Here is a 20,027-nt window from a genome sequence, read left to right on the forward strand (position 1 = left end):
AATGTAAGAGCTGCTATTATACACGTGAAACTTGGTTTTTGTTTAAACAAAATCTTTCAATATGTTTATTTTATGACCTCAACTTCCTCTTACGATCTTAAATATCATTAGACGCAATCACCGCATTCGAGCTATTGTCGGTTTTAGAGGTCGGTGTTCCATCACGGTTTTATCCTTAAAAAGTGTTTCAGAGTTAGAAGATAAAAGAGTATATAAATTGTTTTTAGCTTCCACTCCTAAGCAATGTAATATTATCACTACAAGCAAATCATGAAATAGAAACCAATTTTAGAGACAAAAAATAATTAGTTGCTATAGTGACTAAATTAGAGACCATTTTAGACACTACAAAAAATTTTGCTTTATAAATTAGTTTCTAGTATTGTTAGATGGTTTCTAAACTGATATCTTTTGCTACCAAATTTAGAATCTAAATAATTAGTAGTTAAAACCTTGGTAGCTAATTAGATAATAATTTAGAAACTATTTAACAATAATAAAAACTAATTTATAAACCAATTTTTTTTAGTTTCTAAAATAGTCTCTAATTTAGTCACAACTAATTATTTTTTGTTTCTAAAATTAATTTTTATTTCATGATTTTCTTGTAGTGTATATTGGTACCGAAACAAAAGACACTCTAGTAGATTAACAGAAAAATATGTATTTAAAGTGTCATCGACCTCAACTTCTAAACAATTGACGTGGAACCATTGGATTTTTTTTATCGACATAAAACTATTGGACGTACAGATTGATGAGAAAAACACACGCGGAAACAACACGCATAATCACGACTGCAGAAAATAAACAATATAGGATCACATACTAATACTTATAATTTTCTTTAATTTTGAATTAAAGGTAGGTGTTGGGCACTGTTTGATACATGTAGGTATAAGATCTAGAATGAAATAGAATGTGGTTTGAATTAAGTACACGTTGTGATTGGACTGTAGAGGAAGTTTGGCAAAGGTTTTGGTGGGTAGAAATGGGTGAAGGTAGTTGAAGATGATGATAGTAGACGGAAATCTATATCCCATTTAGGGTGTAACATAGACTCAACCCCCTCGTGCACAAATTATTGCAACTAGCCTTCCTAATAAATACTACACATTTTCCCATCCCTTTCCACACACATTATATCACACTTTTTTTTTTGTGTTTTGGTGGATTATTTGGACTATTTAACCTCATATTTATTCTCGCTTTGAGTTAGTAAATACGCGTAAACACAAAGTGGTAGTATTGGAATCCACGATATACATAATATATAGTTATTTAAAATTAATATAGAGGAAGAAAAAAAGCAGATGGTTTTGTGAGAATTGATCTTTGTCAAAGAGTTAGCTGTGCATGTATTTATTAAAAATAATATGAAAAGTGTGTACGGATGGAAGTTGTGAAAAGTATAAGAGGTGTTGTTCGTGATTTCAAAGAGCTTATAAATTTTGATCATCATCATTATTGTCCGTACTTGTAGATATTCTTGAAGGGTTTCATTAGGAGGTGGTTAATTAATTGGGCTCACAATTAAGAATAATGGAAGAAAACCTACCTCCTGGGTTCAGGTTCCATCCTACAGATGAAGAACTCATCACATATTATTTATTAAGGAAAGTCTCTGACATTAGCTTCACGTCCAAGGTTGTAGCAGTTGTTGATCTCAATAAATCTGAACCTTGGGACCTCCCAGGTATCATCTCTCTTTATTACATACCTGCTTTCCTTTCTGTCTATAAATTTTCATCACAACTTGCTAGCTATGTCTTATTCTTCAGACCAATTTCATCATTTGTAGGTTATTCAAGTAGATTTCACAAGCCTTTGCTTTCTTCCTTCTTCGTATACAGATAAATGATATTCCATGCATGTAAATCAGTATAGTTTTCAAGTGCATGCATGTATGTTGGTTTTTAGTGCAGGTTTTGTCATCTGTTGGTTGGTTTCTGGTTGTATTAAGGGTTATTACATGTGTTTTGTTTTGACTAAACACTTAGTTAAGAATCTTGTTAGGATCTCTAACCGGTTTCGTGGTCGATAGAGGTTAAAAGTTGATTTTAAGTATGTATAAGGTTGAACTACCCTTAAGTGGTTCTTGTTATTCAATCTTTTTTGCTGATAAAAAAAAAGGTTAAAAGTTAATCAAGTTTTGTACGAGGGTCGAGACATTTCTGAAATGTCTCTATATAAATTGCAACGTTTTTAAAAATGTTTGTATAAAGATTGAAACACTCGATGAATAAGTAGTATTATATAGTTAGAAAGTATGAAAATATTGATGATTGTGATATGAAATAGGTAAGGCTTCGATGGGGGAGAAGGAATGGTATTTCTTCAGCTTGAAGGATCGGAAATATCCAACAGGGCTTCGAACGAACCGAGCGACGGAATCAGGGTATTGGAAAACCACAGGGAAAGATAAGGAGGTGTTTGGTGGTGGAGTTTTGATAGGGATGAAGAAAACTTTGGTGTTTTACATGGGTAGAGCTCCCAGGGGTGAGAAAAGTAACTGGGTTATGCATGAATACAGACTTCAAAACAAGCAACCCTATAGATCTTCTAAGGTTAGTAATTAACATGCACCACAACTACTTTCCTTCATTCAATTAACTGATTTTTCACATAATATCACATTCATTTTAATTATAAATACATGCAAAATGTCAACAACATTCATTTTTAAAAGAGTGATAGCAGAATGTTTCATTGATAATATCAAATATAAATTATAGGGGTTGAAATTTTTTAATAATTTAATTAGTACAAATTCATTTTACCAATCAAATATCTTATTCTACTTAATGTTGATGGAGAAAATTAATTATTAATTAAACGCTTTTTTAAGGATATTAATTAAAAATTAGGAAAACTATATTCTTTTTTCTTTGAATGACTAAGAAGAAATCATTTTGAGTAATTCATAAGATATATATTGCAAAATGAGAAACACATACACTACAATAAAATCATGAAATAGAAATCAATTTTTAGAAACCAAAATAATTAGTTACAATAGGAACTAAAATAGAGACCATTTTAGAAACTAAACAAAAAATTAGTTTCTAAATTAGTTTATATTATTTTCTATTATTGTTAAATAGTTTCTAAATTGGTATCTAATTAGCAACTAAGGTTTTAACTACCAATTATTTAGTTTCTAAATTTGGTAGCAAAAACCTTAGTTGCTAATTAGATACCAATTTAAAAACTATTTAACAATAATAGAAAATAATAGAAACTAATTTAGAAACCAAATTTTTTTTAGTTTCTAAAATGATATCTAATTTAGTTACTATTTTAACTAATTATTTTGGTTTCTACAAATTGGTTTTTATTTCATGATTTTCTTGTAGTGATATATATAGCTAGCTATTTAAAATAAAAGTACATGTAGTTATTTCGTTTTTTAAAAAATAAAATAAAATTTATTATGTAAATTAGAATATAATTGAAATAAATTACAATTTATTTACTTTAAATGGAAAAATGTAAGTATAATTATAATTTATGAACATTTATTAAAAAAAATATTTTATTTTTTTTATCAAAATAAATAAATAAAATAAAATGAGACACTTTAAGAGTGTTTCAACCCTTACAGATATTTCTTAATCTTTATACAGATACTTCAAGGTTTTCTCAACCCTTATACAGAAAGTAACTAAGATCAAACAACTCAACACTTGTCATATATACTAAAATGATTTGATCTTATACTACAATGATTTGATCTGAATGCATAGTTTTCTATGATCTAAATGCAGTTTGGAGTTTTTAATTTTGCAGGAAGAATGGGTGATTTGCAGAGTGTTCCAAAAGAGCTCAGCACCAAAGAAATCACAGCAGACATCATCTTCCCAACCATCTGAAGAGTCCCCTACCTCAATGGTCAATGAATTTGGTGATGCTGACCTACCAAATCTCAATGCAACCATTGCAAATTCATCTACTATTGCAGGACAACAAACTTACAACAATGGTGATCCCATAAATGTCAACACAAACATGAACTTGACCATGAATTGGCCTTCTGCAACTGACCTTCCATCTCTCCCATGGCCTTCTGGGTTACTGCTGAATCCAAATCTTTCTGTCAATTCACTGCTTCTCAGGGCATTGCAGCTTAGGAGTACTTATCATCATCAAAGAGAAGCTGCAACCAGTGATCATCACTTTGCAACATATGTTCCTCAAACGTTTCCTCACAATGATATTGGAACTGATAATCTCACTCCAAATCTCAGTGCCTCAGCTTCTTCCAGAGCTTTAGAATCTTGTGTGCTGCAGGAGCAACCATTCAATATGGACTCCATTTGGTGAAGTGCCTGTGTAAATCATGTAAACCTAGCTTGTGAATTATTGTGGTGTAGATGAAAATGGTTCCATTCCTAAGTTGAATAATGGAATCACTTTCTTAAAAGTTGTTAATTACTACCTTTTCAAGAGAAAACTAGACTCAACTCTTGATGTTGTAACCATTACTGTGTTGTGAAAGTTTATTCTATGTGAGTGGTTGTAGCAACAGAATTAACTTGGATGAGAAATGTGAAGGAAAAAATGCTACGAATCCTTGCAGAACATTCAAGGGTGTTCAGTTGCATCCTAGATTCTATATAGTTTTCACTAATATCCAAATAATGTACAAATGAAGTTTAGTTTATTATTATATGTCTGTGGACTGTTAGATTCATTTTCCTCTCTTGATGAAATAATGAAATTATAGTTTCATTGAAGTGTATATACATATAAAGAGATAACATATATAATAGAGAATAAAACTTTCTATAAGAACATCAGATGGTAATAGGTGGATGAACAATTTTTTTATTCATCAACATGTAAAAGTAATATATTTCTTATATAAGAAAGCTTAAAATTAAGTTAGAACAATTGTAGAAAGAAAAAGACAACTTGTAACATCCCTTGTTAGAGTTATACGATAAATACTCATCACACTTATATTTATTATTTTGAAATATTTTAAAATAAATTTCCCTTTTTTTTAACTAAGTGAATGATGTTCTTTGTGACATGAAGCAATTGAAATATGATTCATGTGATGATTATGAAAGTTGTAAAAATATTGTGTCAAAATGACGACCATTAATGCTGAGTCATTAATGAACAGTTAAGCAAATCTCTCAATCTAATGGTAAAAAAATATAATCTAGATAGATACATAAAAACAAATATCATACACTCTACAACTATTTCAAATATAATTTCATATGTTCAACCATATTTACCAAATCATTGTCCTTGAAAAAAAAACTTGTTGAATTATTTTATAAAAAATTGAAATCTTATTAAACAAAATAAAAATGGAGGGGATTCAATTGATTTTTGAATATTTGTATTGAGAAAAAAGTGGTATTAAACTTAAATTCTTAGTTTTTTTTTATTAATTTTTGTAGCACTCTTATAGCAAACTATAACAATTATATTGGGAGGAACGTTATATATGTTGTTAGTTAGATAATTCCAAAACATACATGACATCGTATAACGAAATAAAGATATATTGCAAATGCAAGTTTAGGAAGATAGTTATTCTAAATGAAGATATGAACATGAATTTAAAATCTGATTTTTTGGAATAAATTCTAGATGTATTTAAAATCTGAATCTGAATTTAAAATCTAGATGTATTTCTAATCTTTTGCCTACTATCTAACTAATTTAGAATTTGAATTTCTAAAATAAATTCTAGAAAGTTATTGTATGGTCTAAACTTAACTAATTTGAATTCATGTATCTCAGTTTGGCTGAGTTGCACAGAATATTTCATATTTTAAGCAATTAAATTAATTTGAATAAAACTCGTCAAACTTTAATTATATTTTTAGCACATTAAATATAAAATAATTTTGATTTTAATATAAAAAAGTTTTTTAGATCTCCAAAAATTGAAATAATATAATCTTAAACTCTTAACATTAAATTTTGAAGACTGAAATGAGATTTTTAACACCATTTTTAATCCCTCAAAATTAATATTAAAAATTTAAATTATAATTTAGTACATTTAAAATTAAAATAAACTTTCATAATTTAAGGAATTAAAAAGATATCTCTAAATTTAAACTAAAAACAGTCATTTTTCTATTTATCCAAATTCCCTTAAAAAAAATTATTAATAAATTTAAACGTAATTGATGTAAAATATAAAATATTTTATAAATATAAAATACTTTTAACATGAAAATGAAATTATTGATGCTGAAAATGATAAAAAAAATTGTAGATAATAAATAAAATTGCCTTTATAATTAGTGTCTGTTTAATATTGGTTAAAAAATCAATAACTTTTCAATTAAAATTAATATGTGCATAAAAAATTACAGTAGAAACTAATCATAATATTTTTACTTAAACATTTTTATTTTAAATTTCTTAACTAATATACAGAAACACTTGTCAATATTGCCTTTTTATATATATAACACCCTATTAACGAGTTAGCAATGTCAAGTGTGAGCAGGATTCATATAAACAGACAAGCCTCACAATATGTTTAACTTTATATATTTGTTAAACAAACAAGCATTTAATAAGCTGAACAACCCAATAATTTACAAATATATAAGCTTATCTAGCTATATTTGAGGTATACCTAGCACTAAGAAGAATGAATGAGCATAACAGAATTGACGATGGATTTTGTAGGCATGTCAAATTCCAGAACTTTGAACGAATACAACTCCAGATTTTCAATTCTTGTATGCACAAGATCCATTCAAACTGCTGTGTGTATACCTGCTTCTTGATTAACCCAAGTCACTATGCTGTTAATTGAAAGGAAAAGAATATGTGGACTTTACAAAACCAAAAAAGCCTCACAAGAAAATATCAGATCATTTTTCAAAATTCCGTATATGAAAATTGCATTTATGAACCTACAAGTGATCGAAAGCAAAGTTTATATATACCTAGCTGGCTGCAGACAGAAGTCACTCAAGAGGAACTAACTTCATTGTAAAATGTCAACCTGTCTTCATAGAGAATAAACCCATCATTTCAAAGTTCTAAAATTCAGAATCCTCGTCCTTGTAATCAGTGTGTTCCTCGCCATTGAAATCACCACGATTGTCATCTCCGTCAGAGAATTCATCCTCACTCTGCAGAACACCACCAGCAGATAATTTAACTTTCACTGATCAAAAACCATTTTTGCATTTTAGTTTCTTTTCGTCAGTCCTCCTCATCTTAAGCCTCTCTCATATGATAATTAATTTAATATAAAAATCTCACTGCATATTAGGCATTTTCCATATGAGATCCCAAAGTTGGTATCCAAATCTTTTATAAGAAACCGAATTACAATTACAGGAAAATATTAAATGAAGGTGTTACTGTTTCATATTAAATGAAATTACAAAGAATATGTATGAAAAGTGAATACTTACAAGTTCTTTTTTCATTTTTTCTATTTTTCCCACCAATTCAGTGACATGCTGACTCAGAGCCTGCACAATTATACAGGATCAAATGATACACCATAGATACAAAATGAGAAAAATATATTTGTAATTTAAAAAAAATAATAATTGGAACCTCATGCCGTTGCATGGCTATTGATCGCTGCAATGCCTTTGCCTTTGTTAGAAGATTTTTAGGCCTTAGAGTCACAGGTCGCCTATAATTCTTTCCACGATAGTAAATAAGAGAAAATCCTTTAGGAACTTCATCTATTGCTACTAGTATTCCACCACTCTCATATTCCAGTAACCTAGCTGTGTCTTCAACAAAAGCAAGGGTCTTTTGCTTTGTTATTAATTTAACAAGTTCTCGATGCCTCCAGTGCAAATGCATATTCTCAATGACACCATCAAAAACACCACGTATACCTGCAGATTATCATAAACAGCTGTTCATACTGTGCATAGTTGCAATAAAGAAACTTTTATGCAGCCACATGTTACTCACCAAGTGGCAAGTATGCCTTCATTCTCAAACCAACTGAACGGAACATAACACGTTCTTCATCTGTGATTGTTTCCTTGTCAAAATCAGGACCAACTGGAACCAAAGATGCTTCTATTTTCGCTAATAGCTTTTCTGCTGTAAGCCTTTTGGCTTTGGCCTGTTCATGCATTTAGAGTTTTAAATATTAATATAGCACATTAAAACTAAACTTGAATTTTATAAAACTGCAAGCAGACAAGCATTTACCCAGTACTAAGTAAAATTGTAATTGAAACTTGAAGGATTTACATTGACACAAATTCAGAATTCCAACCTGGGGCTACCTCCTAAGTCAAACCAATATGTATGCCCTTTTTAGTGCCACTTTCTCACGTCATGGTTCCCTTAAAGGATAACATGCTCACTTTTACTAAAGACTAATGCACGCAATGAAATTACCACATTTCTAATATTCCAAAGCCCTCGATGTCAAGCTGAACTCTATAAACTGAATCACAAGGCTTGTTAAATATTTTTTTCTGCACCAAATTATTGAAAGGTCCATTTCAAAGCTTTCATCACTAAAATATAACCCCTAAAAGGCAAAAACACAACATCCTAAATTTTTGGAAACCTAAAAGTAGGTTACAGTATATAACTCCAACAAGTCAAGATCTTGCATTGAAAAGAGATTCAAAGAAAATTATGACATCTCAACAGTTCCACTGATAATTACCCAAAAACAATCTAATGGTATCTGCAGAATATTCCAACAAGCTTCTTCACAGTGAAAGTGTGAAGCAAACTATTCCAAGTTGATTCCATCAATCACTACACTCTCAATACAACACAATTACTTTCCAAAGCATATAACCTTCACAAAACAAGTAGATACTTACAACAGCTAGTTTACATTCATTTTTTTGGGCAAGCTTATCATTCTTGGCTTTGGTAACCTCTTGCCTCATCCTCTCACGTTCTTCAGTAGATATATCCCTTCCCCAGCATGCCTGAGCCTCAAAGAACTCAGCCAATGATCCTGCTTGGGATTTTGATTCATCTTCCCTTGAAGGAGCTATGTCATGAACTTTGCACCGCACCTTCTCCTCAACATGCTGCACATGTTTTGTCATTTCCTGTCTTTCAGCAATAACAGCAGCCACACTGGTTGGAACAAAATCCCTCCCACGATATATTACAATGTAATATTTGTTCCGCAGAAGTAAAGTACCTCCTGTTAATTTCTGCACAGTGAAAGAAAAAACAAAATAGTCGGTGACACATGAGTTAGCAACAAAAGAATACACCATTTGACCATGTAAATAAAATTTAGTATTTAAAACACAGACTCAATGCAGAAAAACAGATTTCCATCTTCAATATAATATTTCATTTGTATGATAACATAAAAATAGTTCACCGCTACCTAGTTAATGATGTTTAGACAACAATTGGAGAAAATTATTAGTTCTTCAAGTATATCAATGTTTTTCATTACACTTCTTTTTCTTATTTGCTAGCTGAAAAACTTGATGGAAATTTTTGCTAGCTGATACATGAGGTAAACCAACTAATTCTCAAAGATAAGATCATAAAGATATTATAAATTGCGCTGGTAACTCTTGGGTATTATATCTCCATTCACCAAAACTAATACAAGATTTGGTATGCACCATAATTGTATTGAAGACTTAAGGTTAAGGGGGCCTCCGACGTATTAACTGCACCATTAATTCTAATAATTCAATCATTGAGTTTTTTATTTTATGAGGCCCAGCAGCCCATTACACATTTTCAACTCAACAGTCAGTACTTTGCCCACAATATATATTCTTAGTTACACATTCTCAATTGCACAAGCACCTAGCACCAAAATTACAGAGCACAAACCTTCAGCTCCTGAGCCATCAGTTCATTGTTTGTATTCACAATACCACGCTTGACTCCAATCTTAGCAACTAAACTTTTCTCCCAAAGCCTGAGAATAGCAGATGCCAGACCTTGAAGATTTCTATTTCTCCCTTCATAGAGATCAGCACAAGATTCATATTAGTGAAAGGAACACAAATTCAACAAAACAGCATAGTAGCCAAACATTACCTAAGGCAAAGTGACAAGGAAGAGATTTAGAATGTTTCCGCATATTCGTGAGTTCATCATTGGTCAGTCGTGGACGCATTCCAGCAGGAAGAAGCCTAAGAGGCGTCTTGTAACCAGGAACTGTGGGGGCAAGCAAATCAGCATCAACTGGAAGTATTCCGGTGCCCCACCATTCAACAAAACGAGGACCAAAGTCATCAAGCATCCTGTTAAACTCCACTTCTTCTGGAGTCATGTTCTCCTCCTTCCAGAAAACTGCCTCACTCTTTTCCAGCAACAGCGCTGCATCACCATCCGCCACCACAGGAATTTGATCATCTCCGTCCTTTTCATTTGGTTGCATCGGCCCTTGGTAATTTTTACCTCGGTATACCCACATATAACTCCCCGACCTCCATATAACTAACCCTCTAGTTCTACACTGCACAAGGCCACAACAATTCAGTTCACAAATTATTCGACACTCAACAAAAAACATGATAATTCCTTTCCAACATCAACCCTACGTAGGTGTTATGATTCACATTGAATCATTCAAAATTATATTGACTACAGTAATTTTAAGTAAATGCTCATATGTTTGGTTTCATGTTGAGAATTTGATTTCCAATCTAAAATTAATTTTTAAGTTGAAAAAACTTTAGGTGACTCGCATTAAATAAAAAATCTTATTCAGAATGTTGAATTTTACTACCAACTTGCTATTACAATAAAATATCAAAATGTAAATCAGCTCGCTTCAAAACCAATTTTAACCAAACTCAATTTCATTTAAAATCAATTTTGCAAATGTTCATCACTCAAACACATGTACATTAGTTATTAACACAAATAGGGATTGTATGGTGAAGGAACAAACCTCGACAATTTGATGAGCCAACTTCATGTTCTGAGCAAGAAACTCGTGAAACTTGAGCCTCACCAACTCGCAGTTGCTCCACTGACGATGAATCTTGTCGAGAACGGCTCGGGTCAGGCCAGCTTTGGGGATAGTGACCTTCTCCTTAAGACTCATTCCCAGCGTTCGCAACCGCCGCAGCTCCTCCTCCTCCAGCGTTTTCTCCGCCAGTGTCGCTGCATTAACACTCTTCTTCTTTGGCTTCTCCTTCTGCCGTTCCTCGTGCTCCTCGTACTCTTCCCCTTCTCGCTTGTCCCACGGCAAAAGCGCCTCGTCGGGACGAAGCCATTCGCGGCGGAGGAAATCGTCGCCGTCGGCGTGGTCGGCGGAGGCTAACCCTAAGTTCCGCAAGCGTAGGGCGATTCTCTCGATGGCGTTGGTGGCTTTGTCAACGTGGCGGGGAGAGGGAATAGGGGCGAACAAATCGTCGTGGTCGTCGTGGCGAGTGGTTTGGAGGGAGGAGAAGGTGTTGAGAGCGCGAACTCGAATGCAAATTCCGAGTGTGAATGTGAATTTGAATTTGGAAGAGGCGAAGAGAGCGTGGGAAGAGGGTAAAGCGAGTGGGAGTGATGATAGTAAAGCATTTGTGAGGTTCAAACGCATTTTCAGTAACAGCAATCACTTTTCATTTTCACTTTTTTGTCCAATGGAAAGAACGAAACTCAAGATCTGATTACAAGTCTGCGCGAATTCTTGTAGGTTATGTCTGGATTCCAAGAAGTACAACATATTCAAGATATTTTATACCGTTAATATCTCTTTCTTATGTTCTATAATATATACCCCTAAGGCTATTAAACTGATAATTTCGTTGAATTAATAAATAAGTTTCTCGTTCTTCTAAATCTCTAGAGTCAACAGGGATTGACCAGATACTTCACATTCATTGCCTTGTAAAATTTTAAATTAAATAAAAACAGAGTTTAATCATACGTACTTTAGTATAAAATATTTTACATCATCAACTAATAAAACATATTATTATAACTAGCATAAATCGTCTGTGTTAACATTTTTATTACAATAAATTAAAATTTAATATTTATCATAATTTTAATTTCATATACATTTTAAATAAAATTATTTATATTTTAAATTTTAAAATTCAACACGTCAAACAATTCCTTTTATCGATAATATATATATATATATATGATCAAATACCCCTATTTTTTTATACTTCAACCCATTGAATACTCTATTTCAACCCAAGTAAAAAACGTTACACTGCAAAAAAAAAATACAAAAAGATTAAGGGTATTTGATCCTCATTCCCCTCCAAAAACTTATATAAATACTTGAGTACTTCAACCCATTGAATACTCTATTTCAACCCATGTAGAAAACGTTACAGTGCAACAAAAAATACAAAAAGATTAAGGGTATTTGATCCTCATTCCCCTTCAAAAACCTCAGCGCGCCAAGTGATATCACAACAGTGTATAACTTTACAAGGAAGGAAGAGGGGATAAGGAAATAAGATGGGTGAAATATATTGCAAGATAGATAGAAGTTATGCATTCACAATTTATGTTTTACAATTGAACAAACTGCAGAGAAACATAAACTTATTGCAAATTATTGATCAATTACACATGAGAACCGTTGCTGTGTAGCGGGGAACTACACAAGAATTTTTAGATAAACATGTACTAAGTTTGTACGTGATGATCCTATTTTACATGAGAACAATAAAAGAATCTACAGTTAATGATAACCTTAGATAGATGAGGATCAATTAATTTGCATTTTGAGAAGGACTACTAGAGAGGGAAGAAGAAGAATTGAGGAACTCCTGACCCAGATCTTTTATTTTGCTCGGAAGAAGCATTTGCTCGGTCTCCAGCTGTGCTACGTACCCTTCCATTGTATCCTCTAGACTTTCTAACTCGCTCAAAGTTGTTGTCAGTCCTTCAAGATTTCCATCCTCTATTAATGATCGAAACTTTTTCAACATCTCTCTCATCTGATAAAGTGTTCAATTTCAATAGTTTGTTAGAATAGACCAGTCAAATGAGAATGAGAATGACCATATTCTATACAAAAGAAAACGAATGAATAGAAATTCAGTTTTCTCCATAGATTTTGTGTGTACAAAACTAACGAGATTTGAACTTAAGACCTCCTGCAAACTATTCATACATTGGCGGAAATGATTTCCAATTAGCAATGAAAGGAGTGAGCCAAGCAATAACATATAGATCAACCAACAACAGTTCTTAATCTAGCTTAAAATTCTTGGAAGCAAATGTGTGGGATATCCACATGGAGAACTGATTTAAGACAAATGAAACTCAACCTCAGACACGTCTTTACTTACTGAATATGGACAAACAAGGGTTAGATTGTGAAATTGTAATAGATATGCATTGCCTTTCAAGGCAACCATTACTTCATTCTCAGAGCAGAAAAAGTAATATTAACATCTATGTAAAAATAAGTGTTTTCTGGTTGCAGGATGGCCTGACCTGGGTAGGAATTTGGTGTGATTTACTTAACGAAGATGGTTGAGAGTCTAGAGAACTTCTTGTTTGCATCTCTGGAACTTTTCTTGTAATTTGGATGTGTATCTCGCCACTTTTTACCCCTTGGAGAGGTATCCATTTGTCAGACATCTGGTTTGGAGGCAACCTTTGATATTCTACAACACACTCCCCTATACTTGATGTGGGTAATAAAGCATTGTGGTCCCTAACATGCATGGTCAGGGGACTGCCATTGTCAAGGAACTCTAAGGTTTGGTTCCAACGAGGGTTGAGAGTTTTGTGTATAACCTGCCACATCCACACGCAGAAAGTAATCAAGCCTTGCAAGAGTGAAACATCAAGAACATGCAAGTGCAACGGAAAAATGAAAAGACCAAAGATTCCCCTCTGAATAGTATTTTAAAAAAATTGAGATGGTATAATTTTGCCCTTATTATTAGTCTTTTACCACAAATATAATCATCAATTAATGGCAGCCGAATGAAAATGCAAAAGACAAGATTAGCAATTTATAATCATAATTGTGCCATCATCTGTATTCAATTCATGCACAAGAAACTACGGTCATAACCATCATCAATATTCTAACCTTTGTCCTCCGCTTCAAATTTCCATAGTTCACCCTCACATAAGGATCACTTGTCCCTCGAAGATCGGCAGCAATAAGATCTCTTGCTTCAATTACAACAAGTTCTATCCAACCATTGGCTGACCCCTGTGTATATAAAAGGATTAGTATATGCTAGAGCTTGCAAAGAAAACACGGCCAGAGAAAACTCCGCATGGGTAAATAACTGAAGTGAGAATAGACAGACAAATTATTAGCTTTGTACATCCTTTGCTTTACAATTTGTTCAAAAGAATTGCTAATTTCCTGTTGAAGAAACTTACCCTTGATCCTTCTTGGTCCTGCACCCTAACTACTTCAATTTTAAGTCTTAATTCACCAGAACTCACTCCTTCAAGAGGGATCCATTCATCCTTGGTTGACCCGTCCCCCAGTCCTTCCAAATTTACATTGGCAGTACCAATATTTTCATCTCCAAAAATTTCTTCACTGAAGCATTTTACATTTAGGTATTCATCACCATCATTCTCATCAAAATCAAATGATTCATTCCAGACAGGATTTGTAGTAGTAGTACTAGTAGTAGAAGGAGCAACCTTTGTTCTCTTACCAACCTAAAAAGATAATCAACAACAGGATTAGATAGTGTTGTTATGAACATACATTGCGTAGGTTATCTTTATGTGTCAGAGATCTCACTTAATCAATTAGTATTCAGAATCCAGTAGACAAAACCAGTGTCACTGACCTTTCCATATTGCAATTTAACGTATGGGCTAACTTTTCCAGATTTGTCTTTTGTAACGAGACCCTTTGCTTCTACAATTGTTATCTTAAGTTTCCTTCCAGTTTTAGACAGAAGAGTTGATGATCCAATAAGTGATCGCTGAGAATTAGCACGGAGGTTGTTCAAGCTATGTGAACCATCAGAAAACTGCCACTCTTTTACTACAATCTTCACCTTTAACTAAAAAATGGATTAAAGAGTGATTCAGAAATGTAAAACAACTTTCATTTTAAGTGCAACAATGTAGTTGTAAAGACATTTTGATGGGTAGCTCTTTCATGAAGAAAACAGTCAGACAATAATGAACTTGATACAATAAATCCAATCAACATAAGATGTAAAGAATGCTAGAGCAACTGCAAGTTTTACTCCATAAAAACTGTCGATATGAAACTTCATCCCCTCGTGCATTTTAAATGATGTGGACTAATGATAATTGCAAGATATAAACAATTCATGAGCTTTTTAACCTAATTAGGTTGAGTTTTTAATAAATTGGTAATTGACATGATACCTGACCAGAGTCTGTGTAACAAGGAGTTTAATCATGTCCTCTGTATGTGATTACATAAATAAATATAGAATAGTTAAGTCATGCAATCAGATTAAAAAAAAATTCTAGTACTTAAGCAGCACATAGACATTTTAATTAGGAAAGAAGAATGGCTTTGTAAGCTCTGGCTAGAGGAAAATCAAACACTGCTAATGCAATATAACCAAATTGAGTCTATCATAGAGCAAAGTTTGACAGAAGAGAAGGAACTAATTATTACAGGGGTCATAAATATTGTACCTCTGCTGAGTTGGTGCCCTCAAATGGGACAACCATTTCAACTTCATCTCCACAAAACTTTGCATGTTTCGCTATTGCACTAGAGTCAGGTCCTATTGCCCACATTATTGTTGAATCATCTTCAACATGCCTCATCTTAAAGACCAAAAAAAAGTTAGCCTAGAATTGTAGATGATAAGCAGTTAACACAGAGATTAAAGAAAAGGCTAGTAATAAATAAATATATAATTAATATATGGCTACCTCAAAAGGGAGAACATATAAGACAGTACCTTGATTTCACAACTTGCTAGGTGGTCACACTTTACACCGCTAGAGGGACACTCGTAAAGATTGAAGCGAACAATTCCTGTATTATCATGTAAAACCATATTAAATGTTGTATCCCATGTTGGATTTGAACCATGACTATGACCCGTCCTCCTGGTCAATTCCTCCACCTCAACCTCTACAAATGTCTGTAGGTCCTTGTCATCCAGGTTTGTTTCTGAAAATCCACTGACTGTGCTATTCTGTTGCCTCAAAGATCGGCTACTCTTGAAGCAACTCCAAGAAAGTTTGTTTGCTGAAATCACTGACACATATATCATGCCTCCAACAGCAGTTTTCCTCAAATTAACCACAGGCAAACTGAAACAACGGCGTCGAGGTTCCACCATGGTTTTAACCAATGTATCAGTAAAAAGTTTATCCTGTATAGAGAGTTAGAAAAAGAAACTTCAACTCTAAACGTAGCATGTGAGGCAAACCATGAGATTTCATTTCCTAATCCACTTGCTTCACATAGCTATAGAAATGAAAGATATAATAAGCTTTTACTAAATTTTGACAAATTAGCTTCACACACCAGCCATGGAGAAACCCCGGGCAACTCAGTGGCTGATTGGCTTGCTCCGCTTCCAAAGGCAATTCCTATTCTCACCTCAGGTGTGGATGAAAATGAATACAAAAGTGCATTTCCATCTAGAATTGGAGTCACCAAAAGCTGCCAAAAATAAGTAATTGATTATTAGACTGTGAAAAGAAAAGTGCCAATTCTAACCTCGTAATTCATTTTCACATCCGCTGCTTAAATTTCTACCATTCTGTTTCATTTCATGTCAGAGAAGGATAAATGCAGTACGAAGTTATTTTTACATACCTCACCCTTGATATGAAGATTGTTAATCACAATTTTGGCAGCTCCAACGGAAAGCTTAGCAAGCATCAAAATGTTCATCTCGCTTGTATCCCAATCAAAACTCAATTTCAGGACTCGCTGTCAAAATCAAATAACAACAGAAGTCCGCATTGAAATCTCACATGTGGACGTGCATCAACATTTATACTCATAGTACAGCAGGAATCATAAACTGGAACTTGAATCAACAAAGCAAGTGTAATAGAAAATAGGAATTTCACATGTAGTTACTTAGTTGGACTTTTGCTCCGCTGCATTTTTAAATATTTATAGTGTCAACTTCTTAGAAAATTGATGTGTCGTAAGAAGGGATGTTCCAAGTTAAACATGAAATCTAGGTTCAAAGTCCTAGAACTGTGATAATTTAATATTTTTCTCACACGCACAGTTAAGCATATTAGAGATCACACAACAGAAGCAGTTCAACAAGAAGTCTACCAAGAGTAACAAAGATTGTAGTGGAAGTAGTGGTGGTGATGCAAACTTAATTAAATGTTAAAAAAGCTGTATAAAAGTGATATCTGAAATCTGATGCAAACTAAAACCTGACCACCAGAGGTTGACCATCGCATCCCTTGAAGACCCAAACTTGGAGGGCATGATCCAAGTGAAAAGTCTTGCACCTCAACTTTTTCCTGAAGGAAGGATTATTTTAGTTCAGTACACATCTTCCAAGTTGAAACTCTCCCATAGATGGAAATGATTGTTACTTACTATAAATCTTGGTTTTCGGAGCTTCAAACGTTTCTGAGACACAAAAGAAAGACAAAAGTTAATAAATTAATTCCAATACAACAGTAACATTGCAGATCTCCAATACAGTACTCTCTAAGCATAATTGCAGATCTTATGGTGCAAATTCCGATGCAATAGACTTCTATAGGCATAATTGCAGATCTTAAGGATAATAAAGCAATTTACTCATATGCCGAAAAATCAAAATGAAGCAGAATATAATCATCTAAGTGATCAAATTTAGAAATGGATGGAAGAAAATATATGCAGTCCAATCTAAATGAGGGAAAGCTTATTATAAATTTTAAATGTTGAATAAAAAAGTAAAATTACATCAATGCATTAATTGGGAGGTGAGGAAACTTTACTTCAACTATGGCTGACAAGCTTCTTGAGAACTTGGGATTAAAATAGTTGGACCATATTTGCGTCAATAGCAGATTCAACCAGTCGCAGTGCTCCAACGGTGTCACTGGCTACAAGTACAGGAAGTTGAAGTAAGCTTCATGAAGATCATTTATTGAGAATGTGAAAGGGAAAGTTGCAATGAAGAAGGTACCGAGGTGTTGAGTAGGATCCGATTCCATTTCTTATTCAAGTCTTCCTCCAGTAGCTTGCGCTGATACTTCCCATACTGCGAAAAAAAGGAGTTGTGTAATTGCCACCGTCACAGAAAAGGAGAACATGGCATTGTGGTGTGGCAAAGAATATTCTTTTCGAGATAACCACAGAACAAGGACTAATTGGTTCAATGACTTTTCAAATTCAACAAAGCCCCAACCAAAACACAATACATGGCTATGCTTAGTACTATCTACGAATCTTCTTACTAACTCATTGATTTGATACAATTTTTGTATTTTTCTCATGGACAATGAAATACTAAACGTGAATAACTATTTTCAGAGGAATTCGAAGCAAAAGGATGAAAAAAGAGAGAGAAGAATTGCGTACTTGCATAGAAGCCCACAGAGCAAGGGCAAGGGAAAGCCAATTGGAGAAAGAAAATAGCCATGTGTGAATAGCCCAAGCAATGAAAATGAGTGGGAAGAGGAGCGAAATCCAACCCATGTTCTCCTTCACCTTCACCACATGGTTTAACAAGTCCTCTGCAGCCTCTTGAAGATGAACAGAATTGAATCTTCTCTTGCTACTACTCATGGCAGTGAGGGAAATAAAAGGAAGTTTCTGTGTTTCTTGGAGATGATCTTGGCAGCTACTTGTGGTGTTTCTGAGAAAACACAGTGTTGGGATGAAGGAAGCAGAAAGTGAAAAGGAAAGAGAGCACAGGAAGAAATGCATATACCTGGAAGATTTGTGAGAGAACAGAGGAATATGAGAAAACTAAGAAAATGGAATTGGCACTTTGTGGAAGAGAAGAAGAGTAGAGTGGAAAAGAAAATCAATCGTCATAATTGTTGACCTTTTTCAAGATCAAATGTGGTTTGGAGTTGTTCTTTTTATACAAAACCATTTCTTCGGAACAAAATATTTTTTTTTAATCAATTTTTTATTATTTGTAATCAAACTTTTATTAACCCACCAAAATGGAATATATATATATATATATATATATGTCACTTCAAATTTAGTATTTAATGTCAATAATAAAAATAAAGCCTAGTTTAAAGCTTAGAAATTATTCAAACGTAAATAAGTACATAATTTTTACTATACATAAAAATATTTTATTATTTTTTAGTGAATTAGACTAAAAAATCACTTTTTTTAATATAGTATAAAATTATTTAAAATTTATTTTAATATCTGAGATGTCATATCTTATAAACATAAACACATTTTGTAATATATAGTATATAAATGAATGAAATAATTTATAATTTTGTTTTGTCTACCATTGAAAACTTTTATTTAAAAATATAATTTAACTTATATGCTAATTTTTTAATTTTAAAATTTATTTCTTAAAATAAACTCATATAATCACGAATAAGAAAAATATTTGTTTTGTATGGTTAAATTAAAATATTTAATAACACGTTTCTTAAATAAATAATTTGTTTAATATGCAGCGTCACAAGAAAATAACATGGGGAGTGATGGGTTTGTGCCTTCCATTTAATATAAATTAATTTGAAATTATAATTTTAGTTTGAATAACTAATATATAGTTATTAAATATGTGAGGTGGTGTAAATATAGTTTTTTAAATAATGAAAACTTTAGTTTAGTTTAAAAAAATAAATTAATATGTGATATTCTAATAATGAAATAGTTCGTAATTTATTATTAATTTAATTTTAAAAAGGATATTTTAATAATAAAATAGTCCAATAAAACTTAATAATATGACGTAATTAAATAATTTTATATATATTTTATTGAAATGAAAATAGATATCTAATCAATTTCATAACTTCTATTTACTCTTAAATGTCTTTATTAATCGATATATAATCTTCAACGCACATTTTCTAAAACTCCTAATTTGTATATATTCACAATAATGAGTTGTTTGATAAGTTAAACAAATTATCGTTAAGATAGACTATAAAAACTCTAATAACATAATGTTTTTATCTATTGTCCATGTGTGATATCTAATATATTT

The 20,027-nt window shown here is 32.6% G+C and overlaps 3 protein-coding genes across 7 annotated transcripts; 1 reads left to right on the top strand and 2 right to left on the bottom strand.

Annotated features, from left to right (window-relative positions):
* Nucleotides 1–1,132: 1,132 nt before the first annotated feature.
* On the top strand, nucleotides 1,133–4,693 carry LOC137812912 (protein CUP-SHAPED COTYLEDON 2). The gene is made up of 3 exons (XM_068615165.1): nucleotides 1,133–1,696; nucleotides 2,302–2,567; nucleotides 3,790–4,693. The coding sequence occupies exons 1-3, from the start codon at nucleotides 1,543–1,545 to the stop codon at nucleotides 4,321–4,323; spliced, it is 954 nt and encodes a 317-aa protein (XP_068471266.1). The 5' UTR covers nucleotides 1,133–1,542; the 3' UTR covers nucleotides 4,324–4,693.
* A 1,799-nt stretch (nucleotides 4,694–6,492) lies between these two features.
* On the bottom strand, nucleotides 6,493–11,699 carry LOC137812913 (CRM-domain containing factor CFM3A, chloroplastic/mitochondrial-like). Of its 5 annotated transcripts, none has more exons than XR_011081300.1 (9): nucleotides 10,868–11,699; nucleotides 10,009–10,429; nucleotides 9,799–9,929; nucleotides 8,808–9,152; nucleotides 7,930–8,086; nucleotides 7,558–7,850; nucleotides 7,410–7,469; nucleotides 6,933–7,121; nucleotides 6,493–6,759 (listed from the first exon to the last, which is right to left on the bottom strand). XR_011081300.1 is itself a non-coding variant. In XM_068615166.1 (8 exons), exons 1-8 carry the CDS (start codon nucleotides 11,507–11,509, stop codon nucleotides 7,029–7,031), a joined length of 2,142 nt encoding a protein of 713 aa, XP_068471267.1. In that variant the 5' UTR covers nucleotides 11,510–11,693; the 3' UTR covers nucleotides 6,493–7,028. The 5 variants fall into 5 exon arrangements, 1 of the variants encoding a protein (XP_068471267.1); XR_011081302.1 differs by having other exon boundaries at nucleotides 6,493–6,762; nucleotides 10,868–11,693; XR_011081301.1 differs by having other exon boundaries at nucleotides 6,493–6,765; nucleotides 10,868–11,693.
* Nucleotides 11,700–12,375: 676 nt separating this feature from the next.
* On the bottom strand, nucleotides 12,376–18,895 carry LOC137812914 (synaptotagmin-4-like). The gene is made up of 15 exons (XM_068615167.1): nucleotides 18,762–18,895; nucleotides 18,410–18,686; nucleotides 18,015–18,089; nucleotides 17,824–17,931; nucleotides 17,435–17,467; nucleotides 17,266–17,355; nucleotides 16,682–16,798; nucleotides 16,388–16,525; nucleotides 15,813–16,232; nucleotides 15,541–15,675; nucleotides 14,709–14,927; nucleotides 14,284–14,574; nucleotides 13,982–14,107; nucleotides 13,375–13,680; nucleotides 12,376–12,872 (listed from the first exon to the last, which is right to left on the bottom strand). The coding sequence occupies exons 2-15, from the start codon at nucleotides 18,614–18,616 to the stop codon at nucleotides 12,645–12,647; spliced, it is 2,493 nt and encodes an 830-aa protein (XP_068471268.1). The 5' UTR covers nucleotides 18,617–18,686; nucleotides 18,762–18,895; the 3' UTR covers nucleotides 12,376–12,644.
* Between the last annotated feature and the right edge of the window lie 1,132 nt (nucleotides 18,896–20,027).

Source organism: Phaseolus vulgaris, chromosome 2, assembly GCF_000499845.2.
Source record: "Phaseolus vulgaris cultivar G19833 chromosome 2, P. vulgaris v2.0, whole genome shotgun sequence".
NCBI classification, from domain to species: Eukaryota; Viridiplantae; Streptophyta; class Magnoliopsida; order Fabales; family Fabaceae; genus Phaseolus; species Phaseolus vulgaris.

Bases quoted from the DNA above. Each gene is read 5' to 3' on its own strand.
- LOC137812914 (XM_068615167.1), bottom strand. From the start codon at position 18,616: ATGAGTAGTAGCAAGAGAAGATTCAATTCTGTTCATCTTCAAGAGGCT. The intron at 16,526-16,681 runs GTATGTAAAAAT...TATTTTTGGCAG, and splicing joins ATCTTCATATCAAGGGTGAG to CTTTTGGTGACTCCAATTCT. The intron at 12,873-13,374 runs GTCAGGCCATCC...ACACTTTATCAG, and splicing joins CACACCAAATTCCTACCCAG to ATGAGAGAGATGTTGAAAAA.
- LOC137812912 (XM_068615165.1), top strand. From the start codon at position 1,543: ATGGAAGAAAACCTACCTCCTGGGTTCAGGTTCCATCCTACAGATGAA. The intron at 1,697-2,301 runs GTATCATCTCTC...GATATGAAATAG, and splicing joins TGAACCTTGGGACCTCCCAG to GTAAGGCTTCGATGGGGGAG. The intron at 2,568-3,789 runs GTTAGTAATTAA...TTAATTTTGCAG, and splicing joins AACCCTATAGATCTTCTAAG to GAAGAATGGGTGATTTGCAG.
- LOC137812913 (XM_068615166.1), bottom strand. From the start codon at position 11,509: ATGCGTTTGAACCTCACAAATGCTTTACTATCATCACTCCCACTCGCT. The intron at 7,851-7,929 runs GTGAGTAACATG...GATAATCTGCAG, and splicing joins GAAGGCATACTTGCCACTTG to GTATACGTGGTGTTTTTGAT. The intron at 7,470-7,557 runs GTTCCAATTATT...ATAATTGTGCAG, and splicing joins TAGCCATGCAACGGCATGAG to GCTCTGAGTCAGCATGTCAC.